Source organism: Octopus sinensis, linkage group LG3 (genome assembly GCF_006345805.1).
Source record: "Octopus sinensis linkage group LG3, ASM634580v1, whole genome shotgun sequence".
NCBI lineage: Eukaryota > Metazoa > Mollusca > Cephalopoda > Octopoda > Octopodidae > Octopus > Octopus sinensis.
In genome coordinates this window covers 5,657,821-5,683,207 of record NC_042999.1, presented here as the reverse complement: position 1 = coordinate 5,683,207, position 25,387 = coordinate 5,657,821, and the positions used below count along the sequence as shown (strand labels likewise).

At 39.7% G+C, this 25,387-nt stretch overlaps 1 protein-coding gene across 1 annotated transcript in view; it reads right to left on the bottom strand.

The window, feature by feature from the left end:
- LOC115209274 (cullin-associated NEDD8-dissociated protein 1) overlaps nucleotides 1-25,387 on the bottom strand; it is an 86,926-nt gene that overhangs the window by 28,025 nt on the left and 33,514 nt on the right. The window contains exons 11-24 of the mRNA XM_029777581.2: nucleotides 21,012-21,166; nucleotides 20,019-20,127; nucleotides 18,131-18,316; nucleotides 16,814-16,925; nucleotides 16,134-16,227; nucleotides 15,905-16,022; nucleotides 14,718-14,849; nucleotides 11,806-11,839; nucleotides 11,597-11,696; nucleotides 9,289-9,374; nucleotides 8,067-8,267; nucleotides 5,469-5,543; nucleotides 5,287-5,376; nucleotides 3,993-4,060 (exon numbers count right to left, since the gene is read on the bottom strand). Coding sequence (XP_029633441.1) covers nucleotides 3,993-4,060; nucleotides 5,287-5,376; nucleotides 5,469-5,543; nucleotides 8,067-8,267; nucleotides 9,289-9,374; nucleotides 11,597-11,696; nucleotides 11,806-11,839; nucleotides 14,718-14,849; nucleotides 15,905-16,022; nucleotides 16,134-16,227; nucleotides 16,814-16,925; nucleotides 18,131-18,316; nucleotides 20,019-20,127; nucleotides 21,012-21,166 — 1,560 coding nt within the window. The remainder of the gene's footprint in view (nucleotides 1-3,992; nucleotides 4,061-5,286; nucleotides 5,377-5,468; nucleotides 5,544-8,066; nucleotides 8,268-9,288; nucleotides 9,375-11,596; nucleotides 11,697-11,805; nucleotides 11,840-14,717; nucleotides 14,850-15,904; nucleotides 16,023-16,133; nucleotides 16,228-16,813; nucleotides 16,926-18,130; nucleotides 18,317-20,018; nucleotides 20,128-21,011; nucleotides 21,167-25,387) is intronic.

Below are 25,387 nucleotides of genomic sequence, written 5' to 3'. Positions count from 1 at the left end.
ACAACGTGGAAGTTCTATAGAGGACACACATTTAAAGAGAGAGACACACACTCACAGATATAAATTTGTTCTTAGTAAATAGATAGCTATCCTTTAGGGCACAGCTGTGTGTCAATAGCCAGCTGGAAAAGATATTTTCCTGGGGCTATAACAACAGTAACATCGTCCTGTAAAGGACTGCCACGTTATGTTGACATATAAACATCACTATCTGATACTGTTACTGTACATCTCTCACTCAAAGATTTAAAACAATTTCTCTCTCTCTCTCTCTATATATATATATACACACATACATACATACTAGTATTATAAACCAGTTTCATTTGGGTCTACTTGGGCCACATTTTAACAATGAGGAATTTTGCCCTAGAATTTTGCCTTTCAATTGAGCAAACTCAAAGTTGCCATGCAAACTCCCCAGCACTTTTAACATAGGTGTGCAAATTTTCAGGTCATTCCAACCACATTTACTAACACTTTTGCCTGCACAACTGCTTGTGAGACAACATCTGCCCTTTTCACAAATATATGGTAGATATATATATATATATATATATATATATACATATTGTCAATAAAAAAGGGTAGAATTAATTAATTATTAATTAATTCGACCGAGCAGTGTTCCGTATGTAAAAAGACCATTTACAGTATATTTGAAATATTAATTTATAAAAATAGGGTAAAGTAAATTATTTTACTTTACCACACACCGAGCTTTTTAGAAATAGCAGCCAAAAATTTGGCTATTTCTTCAACTTTTTCTTGCAGTTGAAGAAATAGCCAAATTTTTGGCTGCTATTTCTAAAAAGCTTGGTGTGTGGTAAAGTAAATTATTTTACTTTACCCTATTTTTATAAATTAATATTATATATATATATATAGAGATCGCTAGCCACTACACATTCTTTATTTTCTCTCCTTGTTCCTTTCTGTGGAAGAGCGTAGGCTCAAAACATTAAAGACTTTTCCACTTCCCGAATGTTAAACTAATACATCTGTTTGTTGTCTACACCACCTGTCATCGTCTTTTGTTAATTTTCCCTATATACGTGTGTGTGAGTATCTGGATATATATATATATGTGTGTATGTATCTATATATACATATTTGTATCCTATTATCCAGTACAATTATCATCATCATCATCGTTTAGCGTCCGCTTTCCATGCTAGCATGGGTTGGACAGTTCAACTGGGGTCTGGGAAGCCAGAAGGCTGCACCAGGCCCAGTCTGATCTGGCAATGTTTCTACAGCTGGATGCTCTTCCTAACGCCAACCACTCCGTGACGGTAGTGGGTGCTTTTTAGGTGCCAGACGGAGCTGGCAAACGGCCACGGATGGATGGTGCTTTTTACATGCCGCCGGCATGGGGGCCAGGCGAGGCTGGCAACGGCCACGAACAGATGGTGCTTTTTACGTGCCACCGGCACGAGGCCAGTCAGGGCGGCACTGGCAACGGCCACGTTCGGATAGTTACGTGCCACCGGCACTGGTATCACAGTTGCAATTTCCATTAATGTTGATTGATTTCGATTCTCACTTGCCTCAACAAGTCTTCACAATTAGAGTTTTGTGTCCCAAGAAGGAAAGGTATGCATAAGTGGACTGGCTACATCCCATGTAGAGGCCACGGGTTATGGTGAGACCATAACCCGTGGCCTCTATATCATCATCATCTAATGTCTGTTTTCCATGCTGGTATGGGTTGGACAGTTTGACAGGAGCTGGAAAGCCTCAGAGCTGCACCAGGCTCCAGTCATCTGTTTTGGTGTGGTTTCTATGACTGGATGCCCTAATAACAACAATCTATTTACTAAGAGTGAATTTATGTGTGTGTCTCTCCCCACCCTTCTCTCTCTATGTATATAGATATATAAAATGGAACAAGAATGTGACTGGCGACAACAAAACATTCGGACAGTTGACGATACAAAAAAAGGACAAGTAAAAACAAGGACGGGGCATTTGGAGTTTTCAATCTTCAGTCAAGTACCAGATTGTCTTTGCAGTTTTGGCCAGTTACTCTCGTGACTGCTTTAATATGGCTGGCCCCAAGAGAATCTAAGCTAAGAGCACTAGATTCTTTGGAAGAAAGCAAGCGAATGTATATACAATAACAAGGACGGAAAAAAACGGAGAAATGGTACACAATTACAAATGATAGGTGTCTTTCGACTAAGGACAAATTAAATTAAGCTGGCGTGTGTGGAAGTGAAAGCCTTACTGCAGGAACATTGATGAAAGTCATGGGAAGGAATGAATATATATCTATCTCTCTCTCTCTATATATATATATATATATTTCTTTACTACCCACAAAGGGCTAAACACAGAGAAGACAAACAAACGGATTAAGTTGATTACCTCGACCCCAGTGCGTAACTGGTACTTAATTCATTGACCCCGAAAAGATGAAAAGCAAAGTCGACCTCGGTGGAATTTGAACTCAGAACGTAACAGCAGACGAAATACAGTTACGCATGTCGCCCAACATGCTAATAACTCTGTCAGCTCGCTGACTTTATATATATATGTCAGGATGCCATGATAGATCGTTAGCTCCTACACGCATTTTTTTCTCTCCTTGTTTTTTTCTGTGTATCTTTCTGTTGAAGAGCGTAGGCTCGAAACGTAAAAGACTTTTTCTATTTCTATTCCTGAGCGCCATACTAATACATTTGTTTGTTTGTACTCCACCTGCCTTCGTCTTTTGTTTATTTTAGTAAACTTTCCCTTTATATATATATTTAGGAAGGGCATCCAGCTGTAGAAACATTGCCAAATTAGACTGGAGCCTGGTGCAGCCTTCTCGCTTCCCAGAACCCCGGTCGAACCGTCCAACCCATGCTAGCATGGAGAACGGACGTTAAACGACGATGATGATGATGATGATATATATATATATATCAGTGTGTGTGTGTGTGTGTGAAAATATGCAAATTTCAATGGTTGAGTGAAAAATAATCAAAATTTATTAACAAAACATTTGAATTCCAATCATGTCAATCTTGCTTTTTTTTTATGGATCAGCAATTTTTTTCAATATTACTAAGATAAGCTTTGTAACTGTGACCGTCCCAGCTTTTAATGGCTACAGAGTTTATTTTTCAAATCTTCCAAACATGACAATCCTGTCATTTTTTTTGTTGATTCAGCAATTTTTACATTTATTAATATCCTTATCATGACCATCCCTTCTGTGGTCAAATTTAAATTTCAAATCAGACAGACACTAATACAATTTTTATGATAAAGCAATATCACAAGAATCAAAATCTAAAATATAATTAATGATGAATCAACAGTTGTCTCCAGGTTTAACCCTTTCGTTACTGCATTTATTTTGAGGTGCTCTGTGTTTCTTTCAATTACTTTAATTATAACGAAAAATTTAGCAAAATAACTCAGTTATCATTAAGCTAGTGTTAGGAACATAAATTGTGACTAAGGTTTGGTGGAAGATTTTAATTCAGAACTTATGAAAACAAGACATTTGTACTACAGAGCCAGAGGCAGTTTCAGCCGGGTTGGTAACAAAAGGGTTTAAAATACACAGATCGTCATTTATCGTCCGTTTTCCATGCTGGTATGGGTTGGACATTTTGACAGGAGGTGGCAAGGCCAGAGGCTGCACCAAGTTTCATAGTTTGGTTTGACATGGTTTCTATGGCTGGATGCCCTTCCTAACGACAAACACTTTACTGGGTGCTTTTTACATGGCACCATCACCAATGGTTTGTGGGTGGGTGAGAGGCATGATGCAAAGAGATGTAGTTTTGTCATTGTTCTTGATAAAGAAACAAGACATAGAATTACCATGCAGTGCTTGGATAATATCAGATAAATGGATGACATACAACCAACAAGACCAGCTTAGAAGGGATTCTTAAAAAACTGTGCCAAATATGTTTTTATAAAATTAGTTCTATAAAACGATGAGATGGTCACAAATGGAAGGCTAGGAAGTGTGTAACAAAGCTACTTACATTTGTCGGCCAATCTCCCCTAGAGCTAATAAAGAAAACAGCTTCACAGAATCAGAGGCCTTTGCATGCTGAAAAGAGAGACATGAAACAATTAATTAACATTAATTAAGAATTATAAAAGATTGAAGTAAACTCCAGTAGAAGAGGTAGAACCCTATACTAAATGCTTCCCAGTAATTTACTTTCACCCTGTCTACTTTCCAAGTTCCCATCCTGTCAGGGTATTTACCTTTCATGTCATCACAATCAACTACAGCGCCCTCTCTCTCTCTCCTATAAATTGTTGATCTAATAGAAACTACAGAATATCATCCTCTTCCTCCTCATCATTTAACATCCACTTTCCATGCTGGCATGGGTTGGACAGTATTACAGGGCCTGGCAAGCCACAAGGCTGCAATCTCAGTTTTGGTATGGTTTCTACAGTTGAAAGCCTGTCCTAGTGCCAACCACTTTACCGAGTAATTCTTCTAAACAGAATAAGGTGTCATATTGCATTGCTATGATACAAAAATCAAAATGGACTTTAGCCAAATACAGCCACCACTGCCACCACCACTATCCTTATTATTTCATGTCTGTTTTCCATGCTGGCATGGGTTGGGCAGTTTGACAGGAGCTGGCAATCAGGAGGGCTGCACTATGCTTCAGTCATCTGGTTTGGCATGGTTTCTATGGCTGGCTGCTCTCACTGATGCCAACTGCTTTACTGAGTGCACTGGTGACTTTTATATGTGCCACCAGCACAAGCCCTTTTTATGTGACACTGGCACAGATGCTTTTACATGGTACCAGCACAGGCCCTTTTTTTATTATATGGTGACAGCATAGGTGCTTTTGTACGTATTACCAGTACCTGTCGGGTTGCTGTCAGATTTCAACACAGCATATTTCAAGATATTAGCAGGGGCTCTACGAGGTAATAATGCCAAACATACCAAATACATAATTTCCCCCTATGGGCAATTATCATCATCATCATTTAGCATCCGTTTTCCATGCTAGCATGGGTTGGACGGTTCGACCAGGGTCTGAGAGGCCAGGAGGCTGCACCAGGCTCCAGTCTGATCTGGCAGTGTTTCTATAGCTGGATGCCCTTCCTAACGCTAACCACTCCATGAGTGTAGTGGGTGCTTCTTATGTGCCAGGGCAGGCTGGCAACGGCCACGATCGGTTGGTGCTTTTTACGTGCCACCAGCGCAGGTATCACAACTACAATTTCCATTTGATTTTTTGATGATGATGTATTTGGAAATAATTAAAATGGTTGATAAAGTCAATGTCAAATACTTACCCTAATATCTGCTACAAACTGGTTAATAACTTTGGGAGCTTCTGTCTGACTTATTATAGCAGCAACACACTTGGCAATCGAATGAAATGCCTGGAACAAAACAAAAGCCATCCATAGTTATTCTTAAAACAACAAGACAAACACAGACTTTTTAAAAAGAATACATTAAATGTTTTTTTTACCTGTTTATGTACAGCTAAAACAGCATTACTTGATTGCACCCCAGACACAGGATTATATACAGGTGTAATGAGCATCTACAGAAATAAATGAAAATTAATTAAATTAAATCATTAATTGCTCATTGTAAATTGTTGGTGTTCAATGTAACAATGATTTATATAAATATCTGAATCTAGAAAGAGCAAGTTTATATTTATATATATTTATATATCCTAATTAAACTTGCTGAGAATGCTTATTTTAAGCAAAGATAATTCAACAAGTTCTTATCAAGAAAAAAAAAAATAGAAGCAATAATAGAGACAGCATGGCTCTAGGTTTCTTTGACAGAGATTTTATATATATATATAGAGAGAGAGAGAATGAGCCTCGCCTGGCCCCCGTGCCAGTGACACGTAAAAGCACCATCCGTTTCGTGGCCGTTTGCCAGCTCTGTCTGGCCCCCGTGTTGGTGGCACGTAAAAGCACCATCCGTTCGTGTCCGTTTGCCAGCTCTGTCTGGCACCTGTGCGGGTGGCACGTAAAAAGCACCCACTACACTCACGGAGTGGTTGGCGTTAGGAAGGGCATCCAGCCGTAGAAACACTGCCAGATCTGACTGGGCCTGATGAAGCCTTCCAGCTTCACAGACCCCAGCTGAACCATCCAACCCATGCTAGCATGGAAAACGGACGCTAAATGATGATGATGATGATGATGATGAGAGAGAGAGACCAGTTTACCCTCATCTGAACATGGTTGATGATAGTACCCACTGACTGGCTCTTGTGCTGGTGGCATGAAAAAAGCACCATCCGAATGTGGATGATGCCAGGTCCACCTGACTGGCTCCAGTGACAGTGGCATGTAAAAAGCACTATCCGAATGTGATTAATGCCAGGCCTGCCTGACTGGCTCCTGTGCCGGTGGCACATAAAAAGCACCCATACGTTCTTGGAGTGGTTGGCGTTAAGAAGGGCACCCAATTGTAGAAACATTGCCAGATCAGATTGGGGCCTGGTGCAGCCTTCTGGCTTGCCAGGCGTCAGTCAAACTGTCCAACCCATGCCAGCATGGAAAATGGATATTAAACGATGATGATGATGATATATATAGTAAGGGCATCCAGCTGTAGAAACCAAGCCAAATCAGACTGGAAGCTGGTGCAGCTCTCTGATTTACCAGTTCCAGTCAAAACCGTTTAACCCATCCCAGCATGGAAAGCCGGTGTTAAATGACAATGATGATGATGATGATACACACACAAACACAGGATGAAACATTGATGCCTTTCTAAAGGCTATCAGTAATGTAAGGGAAATAGTTTCAAACTGAATGGACAAGAAGACAGCTGACCAAAAGCATGAATCTCCACACAAACATTAGGACCAGTTTGGTTTCTGATTACAAATATCTTGGGTCATACATATCATCATCTGGAAAAGACTTTCTAACTAGAAAGGGTATGGCCTGCTCAGCCTGTAATGACATGCATAAGATCTGGTCATCAAATCTAAGTAGAGACTTCAAACTTGAAATCTTCAAAGCCACAGTCGAACCAATTCTACTATATGGCTCAGAAACCTGGATGTTATCAAAGAAGCTTGAGGGGCGGTTGGATGGAACTTACACTCGCCTCCTTATGAGAGCTCAAAATCTCTCGTGGAAGCGCCATCCAACCAAAGTACAAATATATGGGAAACTACCACCTGTGTCATCTCTTGTGAAAGGTAGGAGAGTCCAGTTTGCTGGACATTGTTGTAGAGCTGAAAAAGAGGTAATTTCTACTCTTCTCCTCTGGAAGCCATCTACTCGCAATACCAGAGGGCGCACACTCTCCTACCCTGATGTAATCTCCAGGGATACAGGCATCCAGCAACAGGACCCCCGTAATGCCATGATGGACCGTGAAGTCTGGCGTAGCATGGTAAATTCCATTGTCTCAACCACGGTCGAACAATGATGATGGTTTCTAGCAACTAATATATTTTAACACCCTTAGCATTCATATTATTCTGTCAAATGTACTATTTTATTCAAATTGTTTTGAATTAATCATGCCTTACTTCATACCTTTGAGATTTCAATGATGTAATGTGATCATTGCCAGAACGGCTATCTGGCCTCCATGCCCGTGGCATGTAAAAGACACCATTCGAGCGAGATCGTTACCAGTACTGCCTGACCGGCCCCATGCCGGTGGCACGTAAAAGCACCCACTACATTCTCGGAGTGGTTGGTGTTAGGAAGGGCATCCAGCTGTAGAAACTCTGCAAGATTAAGATTGAGGCCTGGTGCAGCCATCTGGTTCGCCAGCCCTCAGTCAATTGTCCAACCCATGCTAGCATGGAAAGTGGACATTAAACGATGATGATGATGATGATGAATTACATAGTAGAATAGGTGGGACAGGCCAGATCTGGTCATTTCCCCCATAAATTTAGGCCAAATATGGCTGGTTCGAATGCTAAAGTGTATCCATCAAAATGCATTCTACTTATGATAAATGCAATTCTGCTCAGTCATCAGACTTTGATGTTTAGACAAATGTTATTCCAATAAATTTACAACAAAGAATGCCAGGAACAATAAGTAAATAATAATGAAATGATAGTTACCAAAAGTAGATCTCTGGATGCAAGTTTTGGTAGGTCAGCATTGACAAGAGCCTGAAAGAATTCAAGTATTGAGTCTAGGGCCCCACCTTGTAACAAAGGTGACTGGACTAATAACAAGATCTGGGGTAACATCTTATCTTGGATGTTAGTCATGGATGGAGGATGTATATGTAAGATGGATGTTAGAAGATTTAGTGTCAGCTGAAATTACAAAAAAAAGCATGTTTTAATTCATTTAACCAATTAAATTACTAAATTAATTATATTACAAATTATCATAAATTATCAAGGTGGCGAACTGGCAGAAACGTTAGCACACCAGGCGAAATGCTTAGCGGTATTCTGTCTATCATTACATTCCAAGTTCAAATTCCGCTGAGGTCGACTTTGCCTTTCATCCTTTCCTGGTCGATAAATTAAGTACCAGTTGTGTACTAGGGTCGATCTAATCGACTGGCCCCCTCCCCAAAACATGGCAGTAACTTTTGTTTTTAGTCAGATTTTGTGTGTTTTAATTTCCAGCAACACACAACTCATCTTGGTCTTCTTTCCTCCATCATTCTTTGTCCACATCACAGGTCAATACTAAACACACTCTGGTCTTATGCCCAGGTTCTCTCTCGGCTCATCTCTGCACTGGTCTTCATACAACCCCATCGTTACACATCAGTGAAGCAAACTCACCCCATTCCTCTCTAACCTTCACACATCATCTGCACTATCACACTTACCATTAAAGAATGGTAAGAACACTTTTCATTCTACAGATGCAGGAGGAAAGAAAGGAAAGGGAGAAAAAAACAAAACAAAAACAGCACCATCTGAACGTGGCCGATGCCAGCGCCGCCTTGACTGGCTTCTGTGCCGGTGGCACATGACCTGCTGTGCTTGAGGAGACCTATTGAGTCGAGTACATCAGCATCAAAATAAATATCAAATGGAAATTGTAATTGTGATACCTGTGCCAGTGGCACGTAAAAAGCACCAACTGATCGTAAAAAGCACCCACTACACTCACGGAGTGGTTGGCATTAGGAAGGGTATCCAGCTGTAGAAGCACTGCCAGATTGGTCTCGAGCCTGGTGCAGCCTCCTGGCTTCCCAGACCCCAGTCGAACCGTCCAACCCATGCTAGTATGGAAAATGGACGTTAAACGATGATGATGATTCATTTTACAAAGGTTATTCTTTTACGACAATCAAAATAAGAAAAGCTGACTTACTTGTGACACATGCAGATCATTTTCATTTATTAGTGGTGGCATTTCCTCCATCATGTTGCCAATCATGTCTGGAGTCAAATAAACACCTGAAGAAGAAAGAAAGTTTTTGTCTTTAAGATTTCTTAAACATGAATTTTAATGCCTCTTCACTATCAAGGACTGAGAAAACTAGTTCTGGCGCCCAAAGAACCGTTTTTTATCTATTCTTAATTGCCGTGTAGTGTTTGTTATAAGAGACAAACACATGACTCATCACTTAATATCAAAATCATCAAAGTGGTGAGCTGGCAGAGTCGTTAGCACACCGGGCGAAATGTTTAGTGGTATTTCGTCTGTCATTACGTTCCGAGTTCAAATTCCGCTGAGGTCGACTTTGCCTTTCATCCTTTTGGGGTCGATAAATTAAGTACCAGTTACGCACTGGGGTCGATGTAATCGACTTAATACGTTTGTCTGTCCTTGTTTGTCCCCTCTGTGTTTAGCCCCTTGAGGGTAGTAAAGAAATAGGTATTTTGTCTGTCAATACGTTCCAAGTTCAAATTCCACTGAGGTCGACTTTGCCTTTCACCCTTTCGGTGTCACTAAATTAAGTTCCAGTTGTGTACTGGGGTCGATCTAATCGATTGGCCCCCTCCCCAAAAATTTCGGAGTTTGTGCCAAGAATAGAAAAGAATATCAAAATCATCATTTACTAAGATGTGAGCAATGACAACATTGATCTCTATGGCAAATTTCCTAGTTTATTTATCATAAATCAGACCCTCCAATAGCCTTTGAAACTGTATGTTCCAACATTCTGCCACCCTCATCCACTTCACCCTTAATTACTATTAATCATTTATTCCATACATTATCAAATAAACAGAACTAGAGACGGTCTTAACAAATGACTGTTTCAGGTTTATCTCCCTTCATTTGCACAATTATAACAATAAGGGGGGAAAATAATCTTTTTCAGTCAAAATCATCTCCGTGGTGGAATTCTACTGTAATTCTCTTAATAATCTATAACTCAAGTCTATCAGTTATGTAGAGGAATACTTCAGTGGAGGTACTTAACACTGTGTTGTGGAATAGTCCAGTATATATGCCCTCATATATAATGTAGTGAGTTAAAAAACATTTTAATTAATTAAAGTTCTGAGAGACAACTCTGAAAGTTAAATTGATTAAAAATTGAATGTTAGCCTGCAGCAAGGAGTCTTATGTTCGGTTAAGGATAGGGGACAACTCTAGACATATTTTTGAGAAACTAGACATCCTCATTGAACCAGTTCTATTTGTACACTTATGAAGTTAACAGAGGAAAATAAAATATCTTTAGGTGTAGGAGTGGCTGTGTGGTAAGTAGCTTGTTTACCAACCACATGGTTCCAGGTTCAGTCCCACTGTGTGGCACCTTGGGCAAGTGTCTTCTATTATAGCCTCGGGCCGACCAAATCTCTGTGAGTGGACCTGGTAGACGGAAACTGAAAGAAGCCCGTCATATATGTGTGTGTGTGTGTTGTGTGCCTGTCTTTGTCCTCCCAACATCGCTTGACAACCGCTGCTGGTGTGTTTACATCCCCGTAACTTAGCGGTTCGGCAAAAGAGACTGATAGAATAAGTACCAGGCTTACAAAGAATAAGTCCTGGGGTCGATTTGCTCGACTAAAAGGCGGTGCTCCAGCATGGCTACAGTCAAATGACTGAAACAAGTAAAAGAGTAACATCCATATTTACTGAATAGGAATTTTAATTTTTAACTCTAAACAATGAAATCAAACGTATTTCCAAACCTTTCGGTTAAATACATTTACCAAAATCTCAAAAAAAGGATCCAACCTAAGACATTCTTTATTCACTGATTCTATTCTACTCTATGGCTCAGAAACCTGGACGTTATCAAAGAAGCTTGAGGGGCGGTTGGATGGAACTTACACTCGCCTCCTTATGAGAGCTCAAAATCTCTCGTGGAAGCATCATCCAACCAAAATGCAAATATATGGGAAATTACCACCTCTGTCATCTCTTGTGAAAGGTAGAAGAGTCCAGTTTGCTGGACATTGTTGTAGAGCTGAAAATGAGGTAATTTCTACTGTTCTCCTCTGGAAGCCATCTGCTCCCGATACCAGAGGGCGCACGCTCTCCTACCCTGATGTAATCTCCAGGGATACAGGCATCCAGCAACAGGACCTCTATAATAAATACTATGATGGACCGTGAGGTCTGGCGTAACATAGTAAATTCCATTGTCTCGACCATGGTCGAACAATGAATGAAAATTATTCATTGAAAATATTTACGAAAGACCATTTGGATCACTTACCATAATGTTTTACAAGAACATCAAGACAGGCCAACGTTTTCAGTTTCAAAGCGCGATGATTCTTCCGCAGAAAAGTTGCAAGAATTGGTATAGCTTCTTCCTTAAAATAATAACATTTTTGAAGTTAACAACTATTTTGGTTGAACATTTATTTACAGGTAAAGCAACAAAGAGCAAGAACTTGGTAGCAGAAAATTATCAGAACTTACCAAAATTGGACGTAAATCAATTTTTAAGGGTGAACTGAAAGTAAAAGTTGAGAGAATATAAAAGTGAGGGAAAAACCATAAATAATTGCATAAGAAAAACAATAAATTTATATAAAGGGCATGGATACATACAAAGCGAACCCATACACACACACACACAAGAAATTTTATGGACGACCACAACAATGTCAACAACACGATTAACAACAACAGAAGCAGTGATAATGATGGCAATAACAACAACTACCACGATGACAACACCGTGGGCAAACACACTTACACAGGAACCGTACCATATTTTTGGGGTCTTAGGACAGCAGCAGCGCAACAGGATGAGACGATGGGGCTGCTGAGGGGAAGGCTACACTGTGGCTAAAAACTATGACATACACACACAAATAGGGACACACACCTTAGAAGAAGAGAATAGAATAAGTGGGGCAAGAACACACATGAAAATGAAAAGTGTCGCTGAAGAGGTCACAGATGTGTGACAAAAGATTTCCGGACAATGGACATGAGTTAAAATAATAAAATAAGAACAGTAATTAACATGTAAAGAAAAAAATATATTGTGTGTTTATTTGGCAAAAAAAAAGAAAAAAAAGAAAGATCATTCCAAAATATAACAAAAAAATGCTAGAAAAGATATTAGGCTATCTGTTTTTGACTTCCACAATATTTACCCAATAAATATCACAATCACTTCTTTTACATTACTTTTAAGTTTCATTACAGCTACTCTAGGCAATCATCACCCTCGTCATTTTAACATCTACTTTTCCATGCTTGCATGGGTTAGACAAGAGTATGTTGGGGCAAAGTTTTACACATCCTGATGTCCTTCCTGTCACTAACGTCCATTTGTTTCCACGGGAGGTAATAATGTTGTCTAGCAAACAACAAACAGCCCAGACAAGCTTTCATAGCAGACTGCAAGCCAACGGCATTCTAATAAAGCCATTGTTTACAATCACTGAGTGAACACACACACAAAGGGTTTCTTTCAGGTTCCAACTATCAACTTCACTCAACAAGGCTTTGGTCAGCTCAGGGCTATAGTAGAAGAAACTTGCCCACAGTGCTACGTACTGGAACTGAACCAGTATGTGCCATATTCGGAAGCTAGCACAATGCTGAGAGGGTAATAATGTTGAGCCTGCAAACGTAAACAATGCTTGAAATTTCCAGAAATTTCTTAAGGAATCTTATCATTCTCTTATTTTGCTCATGAGACATTTGGACAAAACTGGTATTAGTGTTATTAACTTTTATTAAAACCATTATACAAGCTTAGGTTTTCCACAGAATTTAGCTAATGGTTAACCACGTTTACAAAACCAATTGTGAATTTGTACGTTCATTAGCTTTTCCAACATTTAAAAAAATATTAATTGTTCTTTTTTTTGCTCACTACTCTTTTACTATTTTACTTGTTTCAGTCATTTGACTGCGGCCATGCTGGAGCACCGCCTTTAGTCGACCAAATCGGCCCCAGGACTTATTCTTTGTAAGCCCAGTACTTATTCTATCGGTCTCTTTTGCCGAACTGCTAGGTGACGGGGACGTAAACACACCAGCATCAGTTGTCAAGCAATGCTAGGGGGACAAACACACAAACACATATATATATACATATATACGACAGGCTAATTCAGTTTCTGTCTACCAAATCCACTCACAAGGCATTGGTCGGCCCGGGGCTATAGCAGAAGACACTTGCCCAAGATGCCACGCAGTGGGACTGAACCCGGAACCATGTGGTTGGTTAGCAAGCTACTTACCACACAGCCACTCCTGCGCCTACTGTATACATATAACAAGCACACCGAGCAGCAATGGTTGAAATATAGGTGTGTACAATTATATTTAATGTTCATGTAGACTCTAACATGGAAAGTACTAGTTAACTACTGGGGTCCAGAGTATCTTAAAATTGCTGGCCATTTAGCACTATTACAAACTATTGTATTCAATGTGTCACCTTGCATTCAACACTTCTTGTGATAGGCTTAATCTACACAGTTATCCTTTGACTTAAAGCTAAATGGAGGGCAAACTAAATGAAAGCAAAACATAGACACATTGTAATTATTTGCTCTGATAATGTACAATGAAATATCAAAAATAATGAAATAAGACTCTGTCCTGCCGCATTAATATTCTAGACTCACTATCCGATGTATATATTCAGGAAAGGCATAAACTAAGCTTTAACTTAGCAAAGAAAAAACACAATACACAGGAAACTGTAAATGTATGTATGTATGTAGAAACTGTTTCTAGGGAGAAATTCTCGCTATAAACAATATGTTTGAAAAACACATGACTGGGCTATAAATGACATCATCAGACCGTAGAACATGTTTCTATGTCATTACGCTTCATCAGCTAAGGACACTGACTCCATTATGTATAGTCCACTAAGAACTGCTATTCTTATTTTTAACCCTTTCATTACTGTATTTATTTTGAGATGCTCTGTGTTTCTTCCAATTATTTTAAATATAACAAAGAATTTAGTAAAATAACATCATTATCATTAAGCTAGTGTTAGGAACATAAATTGTGACTAAAATTTGGTAGAAGATTTTAATTCAAAACTTATGAAAACAAGACATTTATACTAAAGAGCCAGAGCCGATTTCAGCCGGGTTGGTAACGAAAGGGTTAAACAGCAACAAAACAGAGAGAGAAAAAAACACTTGCTGGTGTGTGCAAAGCTTTGTCAAGCTGGAATGACTAAGAATGGCACACTAAGCAGTGATGATTAAAATATATGCACACAATTATATTTAACATGTTCAAATACACTCAAATGTGGAAAGACCTCCACAGCGCAGTTGTAACAGTCAGTGTAAGCCATTAAATTTCAAAATTATTAATCAAAGACAAAAGTAAACGAAACTTACCCAGCAATCATCGTTAGTGCATTGACAGCAGTTAACCGTGTTATTTCATTTTTAAGGCGCTCTAACAGGATTGGCAAACAAGTTTTCAATTCTTCTGTTAAACTGTCTCCAAGGTTACGGATTATTTGACCCCTGGGTAAATGTAATTAGCATCACTTTAATTAAATTATTTATGTTTTACTTACACCAATACAGACATTTAACCCTTTAGAGTTCAGATTCCTCTGTCAAATGTAATACTTATTTATTCACATTGTTTTGAATTAATTGTGCCTTGTCTCATAGCTCCAAGATTTTGATGGTGTGATTATCTATCTTTAGAATGACATTGTAGGGTAGGTGTGAGAGGCTGAATCTCACAAGCTTGAACATAAAACAAGAATAATGTTCTGGCCAGAGATGGCCGGTTTAAACACTAAAGGGTTAAAGATTAATAATATATACTAATTAATTTATGTTATTTCCATTGAACATCATCATCGTTTAACGTCCGCTTTCCCTGCTAGCATGGGTTGGACGGTTCGACCGGGGTCTGGGAAGCCAGGAGGCTGCACCAGGCTCCAGTCTGATCCGGCAGTGTTTCTACAGCTGGATGCTCTTCCTAACGCCAACCACTCCGTGAGTGTAGTGGGTGCTTTTTACGTGCCAGGTGAGGCTGGCAATGGCCCGATTGGTTGGTACTTTTTACATGCCACCGGCACAGAGGCCAGTCGGGGCGGTGCTGGCAATGGCCACATTTGGATGGTTCTTTTACATGCCACCGGCACTGGTATCACAACTACAATTTCCATTGATTTTTGATCGATTTCGATTTCACTTGCTTCAACAGGTCTTCGCAAGCAGAGTTTTGTGTCCCATGATGATGAACAGGGGAAATAATGGGAACTCATACTGAAGAAACAGTACATCATTATCATCGTTTAAACGTCCGTTTTCCGCGCTAGCACGGGTTGGACGGTTCAACCGGGGTCTGGGAAGCCAGGAGGCTGCACCAGGCTCCAGTCTGATCCGGCAGTGTTTCTACAGCTAGATGCCCTTCCTAACGCCAACCACTCCGCGAGTGTAGTGGGTGCTTTTTACGTGCCACCTGCACAGGTGCCAGGGGGGTCTGGCATCGGCCGTAGTAAAAAAAAAAAAAGAAATAAAATAAACCATCACACAAAATAAAATAAAAGAAATGGTCTTACATGCAAGTGATGGCTCGTTCTTTGACTTCTTGATCGATGTCTGCAGCTTTTAAACGACACAACACACAACCATATAAATCTTTGACATATGGCTCAAAATTGAAACTACATGGAACATCTGAAATAATCCAAGGTAAAAGGTATCAGGAATAAATAAAGGGCCGTTCCACGACAATACAACAACCGTTCATCAAGAGGCAGGGGAGAAAAGGAAAAATCTGGAACTCACCTAAAGGCCTTATGACCTTCACCAGTTGCTGCATAACCAACAAAGCTTCAGATGTGATTTTGTAAAATGTATCATTTACAGCAGCAATGATTGGCTGCAATTAAAAGACCAAAACCATATTTTAGTACTATTTATCTGGACGAGATGAATTAGTGTTATCTAGACAATTATAAAAAAAAAAAAATCAGTTTGATGTGTGTTATGCCATTGATAGAAATAATTACACATATAATCACAAATTGAGAAATCTTTCTAGGAAAACTTATCAAAGGTCAACAAATAACAAGTCTTCATCTGCTACATATAAAGCAAAACAACTGACGATTAGCTGAACTTACTTTGTGTAAGGGGGAAACTATCATTTTAATAGAGCCCTCAATTATTGCCGGGCTTCTCTATGTTTTGGATATCCAGTTTAGCTAAGCTAAACTGCCCACTAAAAAATTCTTCTGTAATTTTTGAACTTATAAATTTAGCTTTTATAGACGCCATATGTGAAATTACAATATATGTAAACAAAGATTGCCCCCCCTTTTTTTTTTAAGAAGCATTGAGATGTATTGAAATATACAAATATGGAAATATTTTATTCTCAAATGCATAATAAAAATATTTCCATAAAAAAAAAAATACAACTTTGTTTACATATACCGTAATTTATTAAAAATGGTATTACTCACCGGTACAAGGACTGCAATGTGAGGATGAAAAACAACTGGACTGTGGTTGACCATTAAGCTGTTCAGAAATGCAAGGGTGTCTATCTTCATATTGGAGCTGAAGCTTCGATCACTGAATGACGATTGTCAGGGGGAGGGGGAAGAAAAAAAGAAAATAATGAAAATACACTAAAAAAAACTAAATTAATAATAAATTTGAACTTTAACAAATATTAATAAAAAAAATAAATTTAAGAGTTTCAATAAAAAAAAATACTGACAATAAATTTAAAACAAAAATGATATCCTAAAAAGTTAGCTTAAGCTCAACTGATAATTTAAAGGTAATTAAAACAAAATAAAAAATAAACCTACTATAAAAACTAAGAATTTGTAGTCCTGTGGTTCCAGGTTCAACTCCACTATGTGGTATGATGGGAAAGTGTCTTGTGTTGATTTATATGAAAACCATAACTTAGACGTTTGATTCATCATCATCATCATTTAATGCTCGTCTCCGATGCTGGCATGGGTTACATGATTTGACAGGAGCTGGCAAGCTAAAGGGTTGCACCAGCCCATCCCCGTCATCTGTTTTGGCATGGTTTCTATGGCTGGATGCCATTCCTAATGCCCACCACTTAAAAGTGTTCTGGGTGATTTTTATGTGGTACCAGTATGTGTGCTTTTTATGTAGCAATGGCATAAGGGGTTCTTTTATGTGGTGCCTGCAGGGCTGCCTTTTACATAGCACCGGAATGGGTGCTTAGAGATTCTTAAAATAAATCCCAAGTTGAAATAACTACTTGAATAAATATACCATCCTCATCGTTTAACGTCTGCTTTCCATGCTGGCATGGGTTGAACGATTTTGACTGAGGGCTGGTGAACCAGATGGCTGCACCAGGCTCCAGTCTTGATCTGGCAAGAGTTTCTACAGCTGGATACACTAACACCAACCACTCCGAGAGTGTAGTGGGTGCTTTTACATGTCACCGGCACAGGTACTTGAATAAATACGATTGAAGAAAAACTTTAATGGTGCTACCCCAACAGAGCCACACTCCAATGACAGAACAGTAAAAGATACTTCTTTCTACTATAGGCACAAGGCCTGAAATTTGGGGAGGATGGGGATGAGTTGATTACATCGACCCCAAAAAGACAAAAGGAAATGTCGACCTCAGCAGAATTTGAACCCAGAATGTGAAGACAGATGAAACACTTCTAAGCATATTTCATCCAGCGTGCTAACAATTCTGCCTGTTCACTGCCTTGGAATAGTAAAAGATAATAAAGGAATAGAACAGACATCAGCAAAAATAAAGGTATAGTTACCTGAAGGAGTACAATATACCAGGAATAAGTGCTAGCATGTGATTAGTCAATGCTCCAGGTAACACCTGAACTAACTCCATCAACAGACCAATGCAACCTTGACGAGTTTTCACACTTTTTTCTTTCATCTGTTTATGAATTGCTTTCACAATACTGGGAACCTGAGCTTGTAACATTGCTACGGGACTGAAAGAGATAAAATTGATTGAAAGATTTCTGAATGTAATTTTTGAAAACCTTAAAAAGAATCAATTCACAACATGAGAAATACTCAGAAATAAACGAATAAATGTCATTACATTAGTATAACTTTATAATTATGTTCTTTTCCCTCTAATGATTTTTCTCTCTAATGACAAGATAATTTCTTGCTATGAGGCTCCACAATGAATGGGTACACATAACCAAGTAAGCATCATCATTTAATGTCTGTTTTCCGTGCTGGCATGGGTTGGACAGTTTGACGGGAGTTGGTAAGCCAGAGAGCTGCACCAGGCTCAAATTGTCTGTTTTGGCACAGTTTCTATGGCTGGATCATCATTATCATCATTTATTGTCCACTTTCCATGCTAGCATGGGTTGGACGATTTGACTGAGGATGGGCGAACCAGACTCCAATTTGATCTGGCAGAGTTTCTACAGCTGGATACCCTTCCTAACGCCAACCACTCCGAGAGTGTAGTGGGTGCTTTTTACGTCCCACCAGCACGAGGGCCAGTTTGGTGTTACTGGCAACGGCCACGCCCAAATGGTACTTTTTATGTGCCGCCTGCACAGGAGCCAGTCCAGCAGCACTGGCGACGACCTCGCCCGAACGTTTCACGTGCCACCAGCACAAGTGCTAGTAAGGTGATGCGGTAATGATCACGCTTGAATGGTGTGTTTAACGTGCCATTGGCACATCGGATGTCCTTCTAAAAGCCAACCATTTTACAGTGTGTGCTAGGTGCTTTTATGTGTCACTGGGATGGGTGCTGGACACTGAACATTGCAGCTGATAGAGGCAAGAAAATATCGGCCAACTATTATAGAGCACAGTAATCCCTCACCCTATCACGGTTCACTTATCGCACACTCAGTACATCGCAGTTCACCTATCACGCACTCAGCACATTGTGGATTTTTCTGGCTAATAAATGTAAATTTATATCATGGACTCAGTATATCCGGGTTTCTGCTACTTCACAGTTGGATTGGTTTAGCAACAAGAAAATCCAATCCTAACAAATATCACACAATCCAGTAATACACAACAATAATAATAAAGATAATAATAATCATTGTTGTCATCATTTGACATCTGCTTCCCACGCAGGAATGGGTTGGACAGTTTGACTGAGGACTGGCAAGCCAGAAGGCTGCACCAGGTTCCAATCCGATCTGGTAAAGTTTCTACAGCTGGATGCCCTTCCTAACACCAAATAATAATAATCCTTTCTACTATAGGCACAAGGCCTGAAATTGTGGGGGAGGGGGGTCAGTCGATTACATCGACCCCCAGTGTTCCACTGGTATTTAATTTATTGACCCTGAAAAGATGAAAGCCAATGTCAACCTTGGTGGAATTTGAACTCAGAACGTAGCGGTAGACGAAATACCTATTTCTTTACTACCCACAAGGGGCTAAACACAGAGAGGACAAACAAGGACAGACAAACGGATTAAGTCGATTATATCGACCCCAGTGCGTAACTGGTACTTAATTTATTGACCCCGAAAGGATGAAAGGCAAAGCTGACCTCGGCGGAATTTGAACTCAGAACGTTGCGGCAGATGGAATGTTGCTAAGCATTTCGTCCAGTGTGCTAACGATTCTGCCAGCTCACTGCTTTAATAATAATAATAATAAAGTGTCAGATGTGTGTTTTATGGTGGATTTATAACTCACCCCTCTTCATGATCCATGGAGTCGGGTCCGGATGAGACAACAGGTTTGGTCTGACGAAGTAATGTGATGTAGGCATGGAAAATATCAGCTTTCACATTTTCTTCTCTTTCTGAATTAAAAAACAAAAAAAAATTAACTTGTATGTTTTTTATAACAGACAAAATATTTATTCCTTAGAAAATTCTAATTTTAGAGATGTGAAAGATGATGCTTCAGAAAATCTAACATTTCAACTGCTTAAAACTGGAATATATTTTCAGTATGAGAAAATAAAAGACATACAATGTCAAAATACACAATTTATATCAACCAGCCTCCGCAGACAAGTTAAGACATGAAATTAGGATCAAAATTGGATCTTTTCGCTTTGACTGGCAGTTTTTTAAAAATAATTTCCACGTAACTAAACACTTTTAAACTTTGTATACTGATAGAATGTGTTTATAAAACATCTTTTTCTCTTGGCTTCCTTGAGAAAATTCTGTAGTTTGTAAGATATTTTCTTCAATTTCTGCAATTTCAACCAATCAATGAGGTCTATTGAGGTGAAAACATTTTCTGCTGTATGAAAATGTCCTTTGTTTAAGAAACAGATTGGGTCTATTTACATTTCTGAAGAAAAAAAGATACCCTTCCTCAACCCTAAAACAGATTGAAATGCAATAGATCGATACTAGGGTCATAATTACGGTGACAATTTCATATGACACCGCTAGAAATTATTTTTAAAAACTGCCAGGCAAAGCGAAAAGGTCCTCAAAATTTACATGAATAAATTTTGGTTCCTTTAGATTAAAAACAATGGCAATTTTTGTAGAAAGGAAACCTAAATTTAATATCATCAGCATAACAGAGGTATTTATTTTATTGAACGATGAAAGATAAAACAGAAAGTAACAAGACCCAAACTTAGAATTTAAGTGAGGTTAACTAAACTTAGTGTTTGGTGCCATTGTCCTTACAAATGAAGAATTCAGGATACAATACTGTTACCTTTGAATCTGGCAATGAGAGCAGCAGAGAGGTTTTTATAAAAATCGGGTAACATTTCATGCCAGGTTCCAATAATGGCATCAAGACATTTGGCTGCTGCCCGTCGTACCTTCCAACTCATGTCATCATCATCACTGTATTCGTCTTCAGAATCTCTACAATGCAACCATAATGGAAATTGGTGACATTAACCAAGACACACAGAACTAGAATTAAAACTAATTTGTGGTGAAGGAAATAAACAACAACAATAACAATAACAACAGACTAAATAAATGTTAACCCTTTAGCATTCAGATTACTCTGTCAAATGTAAAACCTGTTTAATTACATCGTTTTAAATTAATTGTACAGCATCTTGTAACTCTGGGATTTTGATGATGACCCTGTTTATTTTTAGAATGACTTTGTAGGGTAGGTGTGAGAGGTCAGAGCTGGCTGGTTTGAGCATAAAACAGGAAGACAATTTGGGCCTGGTATACTCTTTACTCGTTTCAGTCATTTGGCTGCGGCCATGCTGGAGCACCGCCTTTAGTCAAGCAAATCGACCCCGGGACTTATTCTTTGTAAGCCCAGTACTTTTCTATCGGTCTCTTTTTGCCGAACCGCTAAGTGACGGGGATGTAAACACACCAGCATCGGTTATCAAGCAATGCTAGGGGGACAAACACACACACACATACATATATATATATACATATATACGACAGGCTTCTTTCAGTTTCCGTCTACCAAATGCACTCACAAGGCATTGGTCGGCCCGGGGCTATAGCAGAAGACACTTGCCCAAGATGCCACGCAGTGGGACTGAACCCGGAACCATGTGGTTGGTTAGCAAGCTACTTACCACACAGCCACTCCTGCACCTATGGCCGGTTTAAACACTAAAGGGTTAAATAACTTTATCTTTCAATATTAGGATGGGAGTCAATTAAAGGAATTACTATATAGCCTCCCAGATTGCCTAACAATTAAATTTCTCCGAAGAAACTCTTTACAATATTTTGAAATGGAAAACAGACTTGGAATAAAAACAGGATGACCACAGCAAGAATACTGATCAATGAAATTTCACCCATAATTAAAGTGATACATCTAGGGGCTGCAGTTAATTATCATTGACAGGTTGTCGCTCGCATTGTCATGTAATCCAGCTTCCAGACCCACATGTGTAGCCTAGCCCTTTCAGCACCTGAAAAGGAGTTTCCACTGCCCAGTTCACACTGTCACATGGAATTCTCTGCTCTTTCTTGTGTCCAGGGTGACGATGAAAGGACCAACGGAGCAACAAGGGACAACTCCTTTCTAGGCCATTTCATATGAGAGAGAGGGGGGTGGACGGAGGGAGAGAGAGGGAGAGAGAGAGAGAGAGAAAGAGAGAGAGATCAACCTCCAATATTTGATTGGTACTTTAATCATCACTGAAGAAACGAAAAGCAAATTCTGGCCCCAGTGCCAATTGAATGGGAACAAACACCACAAGACTTAGTATCAGGGGCTCCAACAACTGCCAATCCGATGCCTTAATCTTTTCAGCAAATGGAATCATCATCATCGTCGTTTAACGTCCACTTTCCATGCTGGCATGGGTTGGACGGTTCACCTGGGGTCTGGGAAGCCCGAAGGTTGCACCAGGTCAGTCAGATCTGGCAGTGTTTCTACAGCTGGATGCCCTTCCTAATGCCAGCCACTCCGTGAGTATAGTGGGTGCTATTTATGTGCCACCGACACAGATGCCAGGCGAGGCTGGCACGGCCACGATCGGATGGTGTTTGTTACGTGCCATCAGCACGGAGGCCAGGCGAGGCTGGCACGGCCACGATCGGATGGTGTTTGTTACGTGCCACCAGCACGGAGGCCAGTCGATGCGGTACTGGCTACGGCCACATTCGGATGGTTTTCTTATGTGCCACCGGCACTGGAATGGAAATATCTTCTCACATTTGAGAGGCTGCTAAGTCTGTCAAGATCAAGGCAAAACTTTTAAAGATACCTAGCAACCGTTTATGCTTTTGAGGAAAGAAAAAAGTTACCTCACACAGAAATAAAACATATTCTAGAACTTAGAACCTACTTCCTAACACCATTTTTTAATCTCTCATCTTTTACTTGTTTCAGTCATTAAACTGTGGCCATCCTGAGGCACCACTTTGAAGAATTTTTTGTCATACGAATCAACCCTAGTGTTTATTTTTCTCTTTTAAAGCCTGGTACTTATTTTATCAGCCTCTTTTGCTGAGCCTCTAAGTTATGGGGATGTAAATACACCAATACTGGCTGTCAAGTGGTGATGGAGGGCAAAGACACACACACAATAGGTTTCTTTCAGTTTCCGCCTGCCAAATCCACTCAAAAGGTTTTGGTCGACCCAAGGCCATAGTAGAAGACACTTGCCCAAGGTGCCACACAGTGGAACTGAACCCAGAACCATGTGGTTGGGAAGCAGGCTTCTTACCACACAGCCAAGCCTGCACCTACAGTAATCCCTTCCACCCCCACCCCTTCCTGTGATCGGTGAAAATCTGCGAAGTAGAAACAATACTGTACTATAGTTTTTTAAAATTATTTTTATAATTTACTCTTACTCTTTACTCTTTTACTTGTGTCAGTCATTTGACTGCAGCCATGCTGGAGCACCACCTTTAATCGAGCAACTTGACCCCGGGACTTATTCTTTTGTAAGCCCAGTACTTATTCTATCGGTCTCTTTTGCCGAACCGCTAAGTAACGGGGACACAAACACACCAGCATCGGTTGTCAAGCAATGCTAGGGGGACAAACACAGACACACAAACGCATATATATATATATATATATATACGATGGGCTTCTTTCAGTTTCCGTCTACCCAATCCACTCACAAGGCTTTGGTCGGCCCGTGGCTATAGCAGAAGACACTTGCCCAAGATGCCACGCAGTGGGACTGAACCCGGAACCATGTGGTTGGTTAGCAAGCTACTTACCACACAGCCACTCCTGTGCCTATATATCTATTTTATTATAAATGCAAAACGAAGCCACGGAGGAATCTATGTAAGCTTAAATAATAAACTGCAATAAGCGAACCGTGATATGGTGGGGGGTTACTGTATATGTAATATTAAGATATATTAAGATATACAGATAGCGCACGCACACACAAGGTTATCTTTGTTGATAATACCAAGTTTTATTAATCATTAAGTAAAGGTTTTTGTACAGAAAAAACTGAAGACAACACTGTGCAGACGTGTGTGTGTGTGTAAGGGAAGTAACTAATGTTATCTTGTTTGTCATTGCTCTCAAGATGTATTTTCTAAAAATAAAAAAACCAGCAAACAGTATCACTTGCCACTCATTGTCATATCGCTTAGCCTAACCCACTCTCGGTTTTTTTTAAATGCTTCACACACTCTCCTCTTTCTACCATTGCAGCTGAGCTTCAGAGATAAACACCTCATCCTTTCACTCTCATTCATTTTACTTCTCCTCCTACTGTCACTCACTCCCTATTTGTCCTTCTACGTCCATATTACCTCCCCAGCATGACAATGAATAAACACACACAAAACTAATTACCATATGCAGATTGATAACACTAATGAACAACCATTATGGACAATGGACACTAAATGATGATGACATCAGAGCGCGTGCGTGTGTGTGTGTGTATATATATATATATATATATTTAGGCGCAGGAGTGGCTGTGTGGTAAGTAGCTAGCTAACCAACCACATGGTTCCGGGTTCAGTCCCACTGCGTGGTATCTTGGGCAAGTGTCTTCTGCTATAGCCCCGGGCCGACCAATGCCTTGTGAGTGGATTTGGTAGACGGAAACTGAAAGAAGCCTGTCGTATATATATATATATATATATATATATATATATATATATATATATATATAAGTGTGTGTGTATATGTTTGTGTGTCTGTGTTTGTCCCCTAGCATTACATGACAACCGATGCTGGCGTGTTTACGTCCCCGTCACTTAGCAGTTGGGCAAAAGAGACCGATAGAATAAGTACTAGGCTTACAAAGAATAAGTCCCGGGGTCGATTTGCTCGAATAAAGGCGGTGCTCCAGCAAGGCCACAGTCAAATGACTGAAACAAGTAAAAGAGAATATATATATATATATATATATATATATATATAAATATATGTGCAGGAGTGGCTGTGTGGTAAGAACCTTGCATCCCAGCAACATGGTTCTGGGTTCAGTCCCACTGTGTGTCACCTTGGACAAGTGTCTTCTACTATAGGCTTGGGCCGACCAAAGCCTTGCGAGTTGATTTGGCAGATGGAAACTGAAAGAAGCTTGTCATATATGTATTTCTGTGTATGTATTTGTTCCCCCCACCATCGCTTGACAACTGATGTTGGTGTCTTTACAT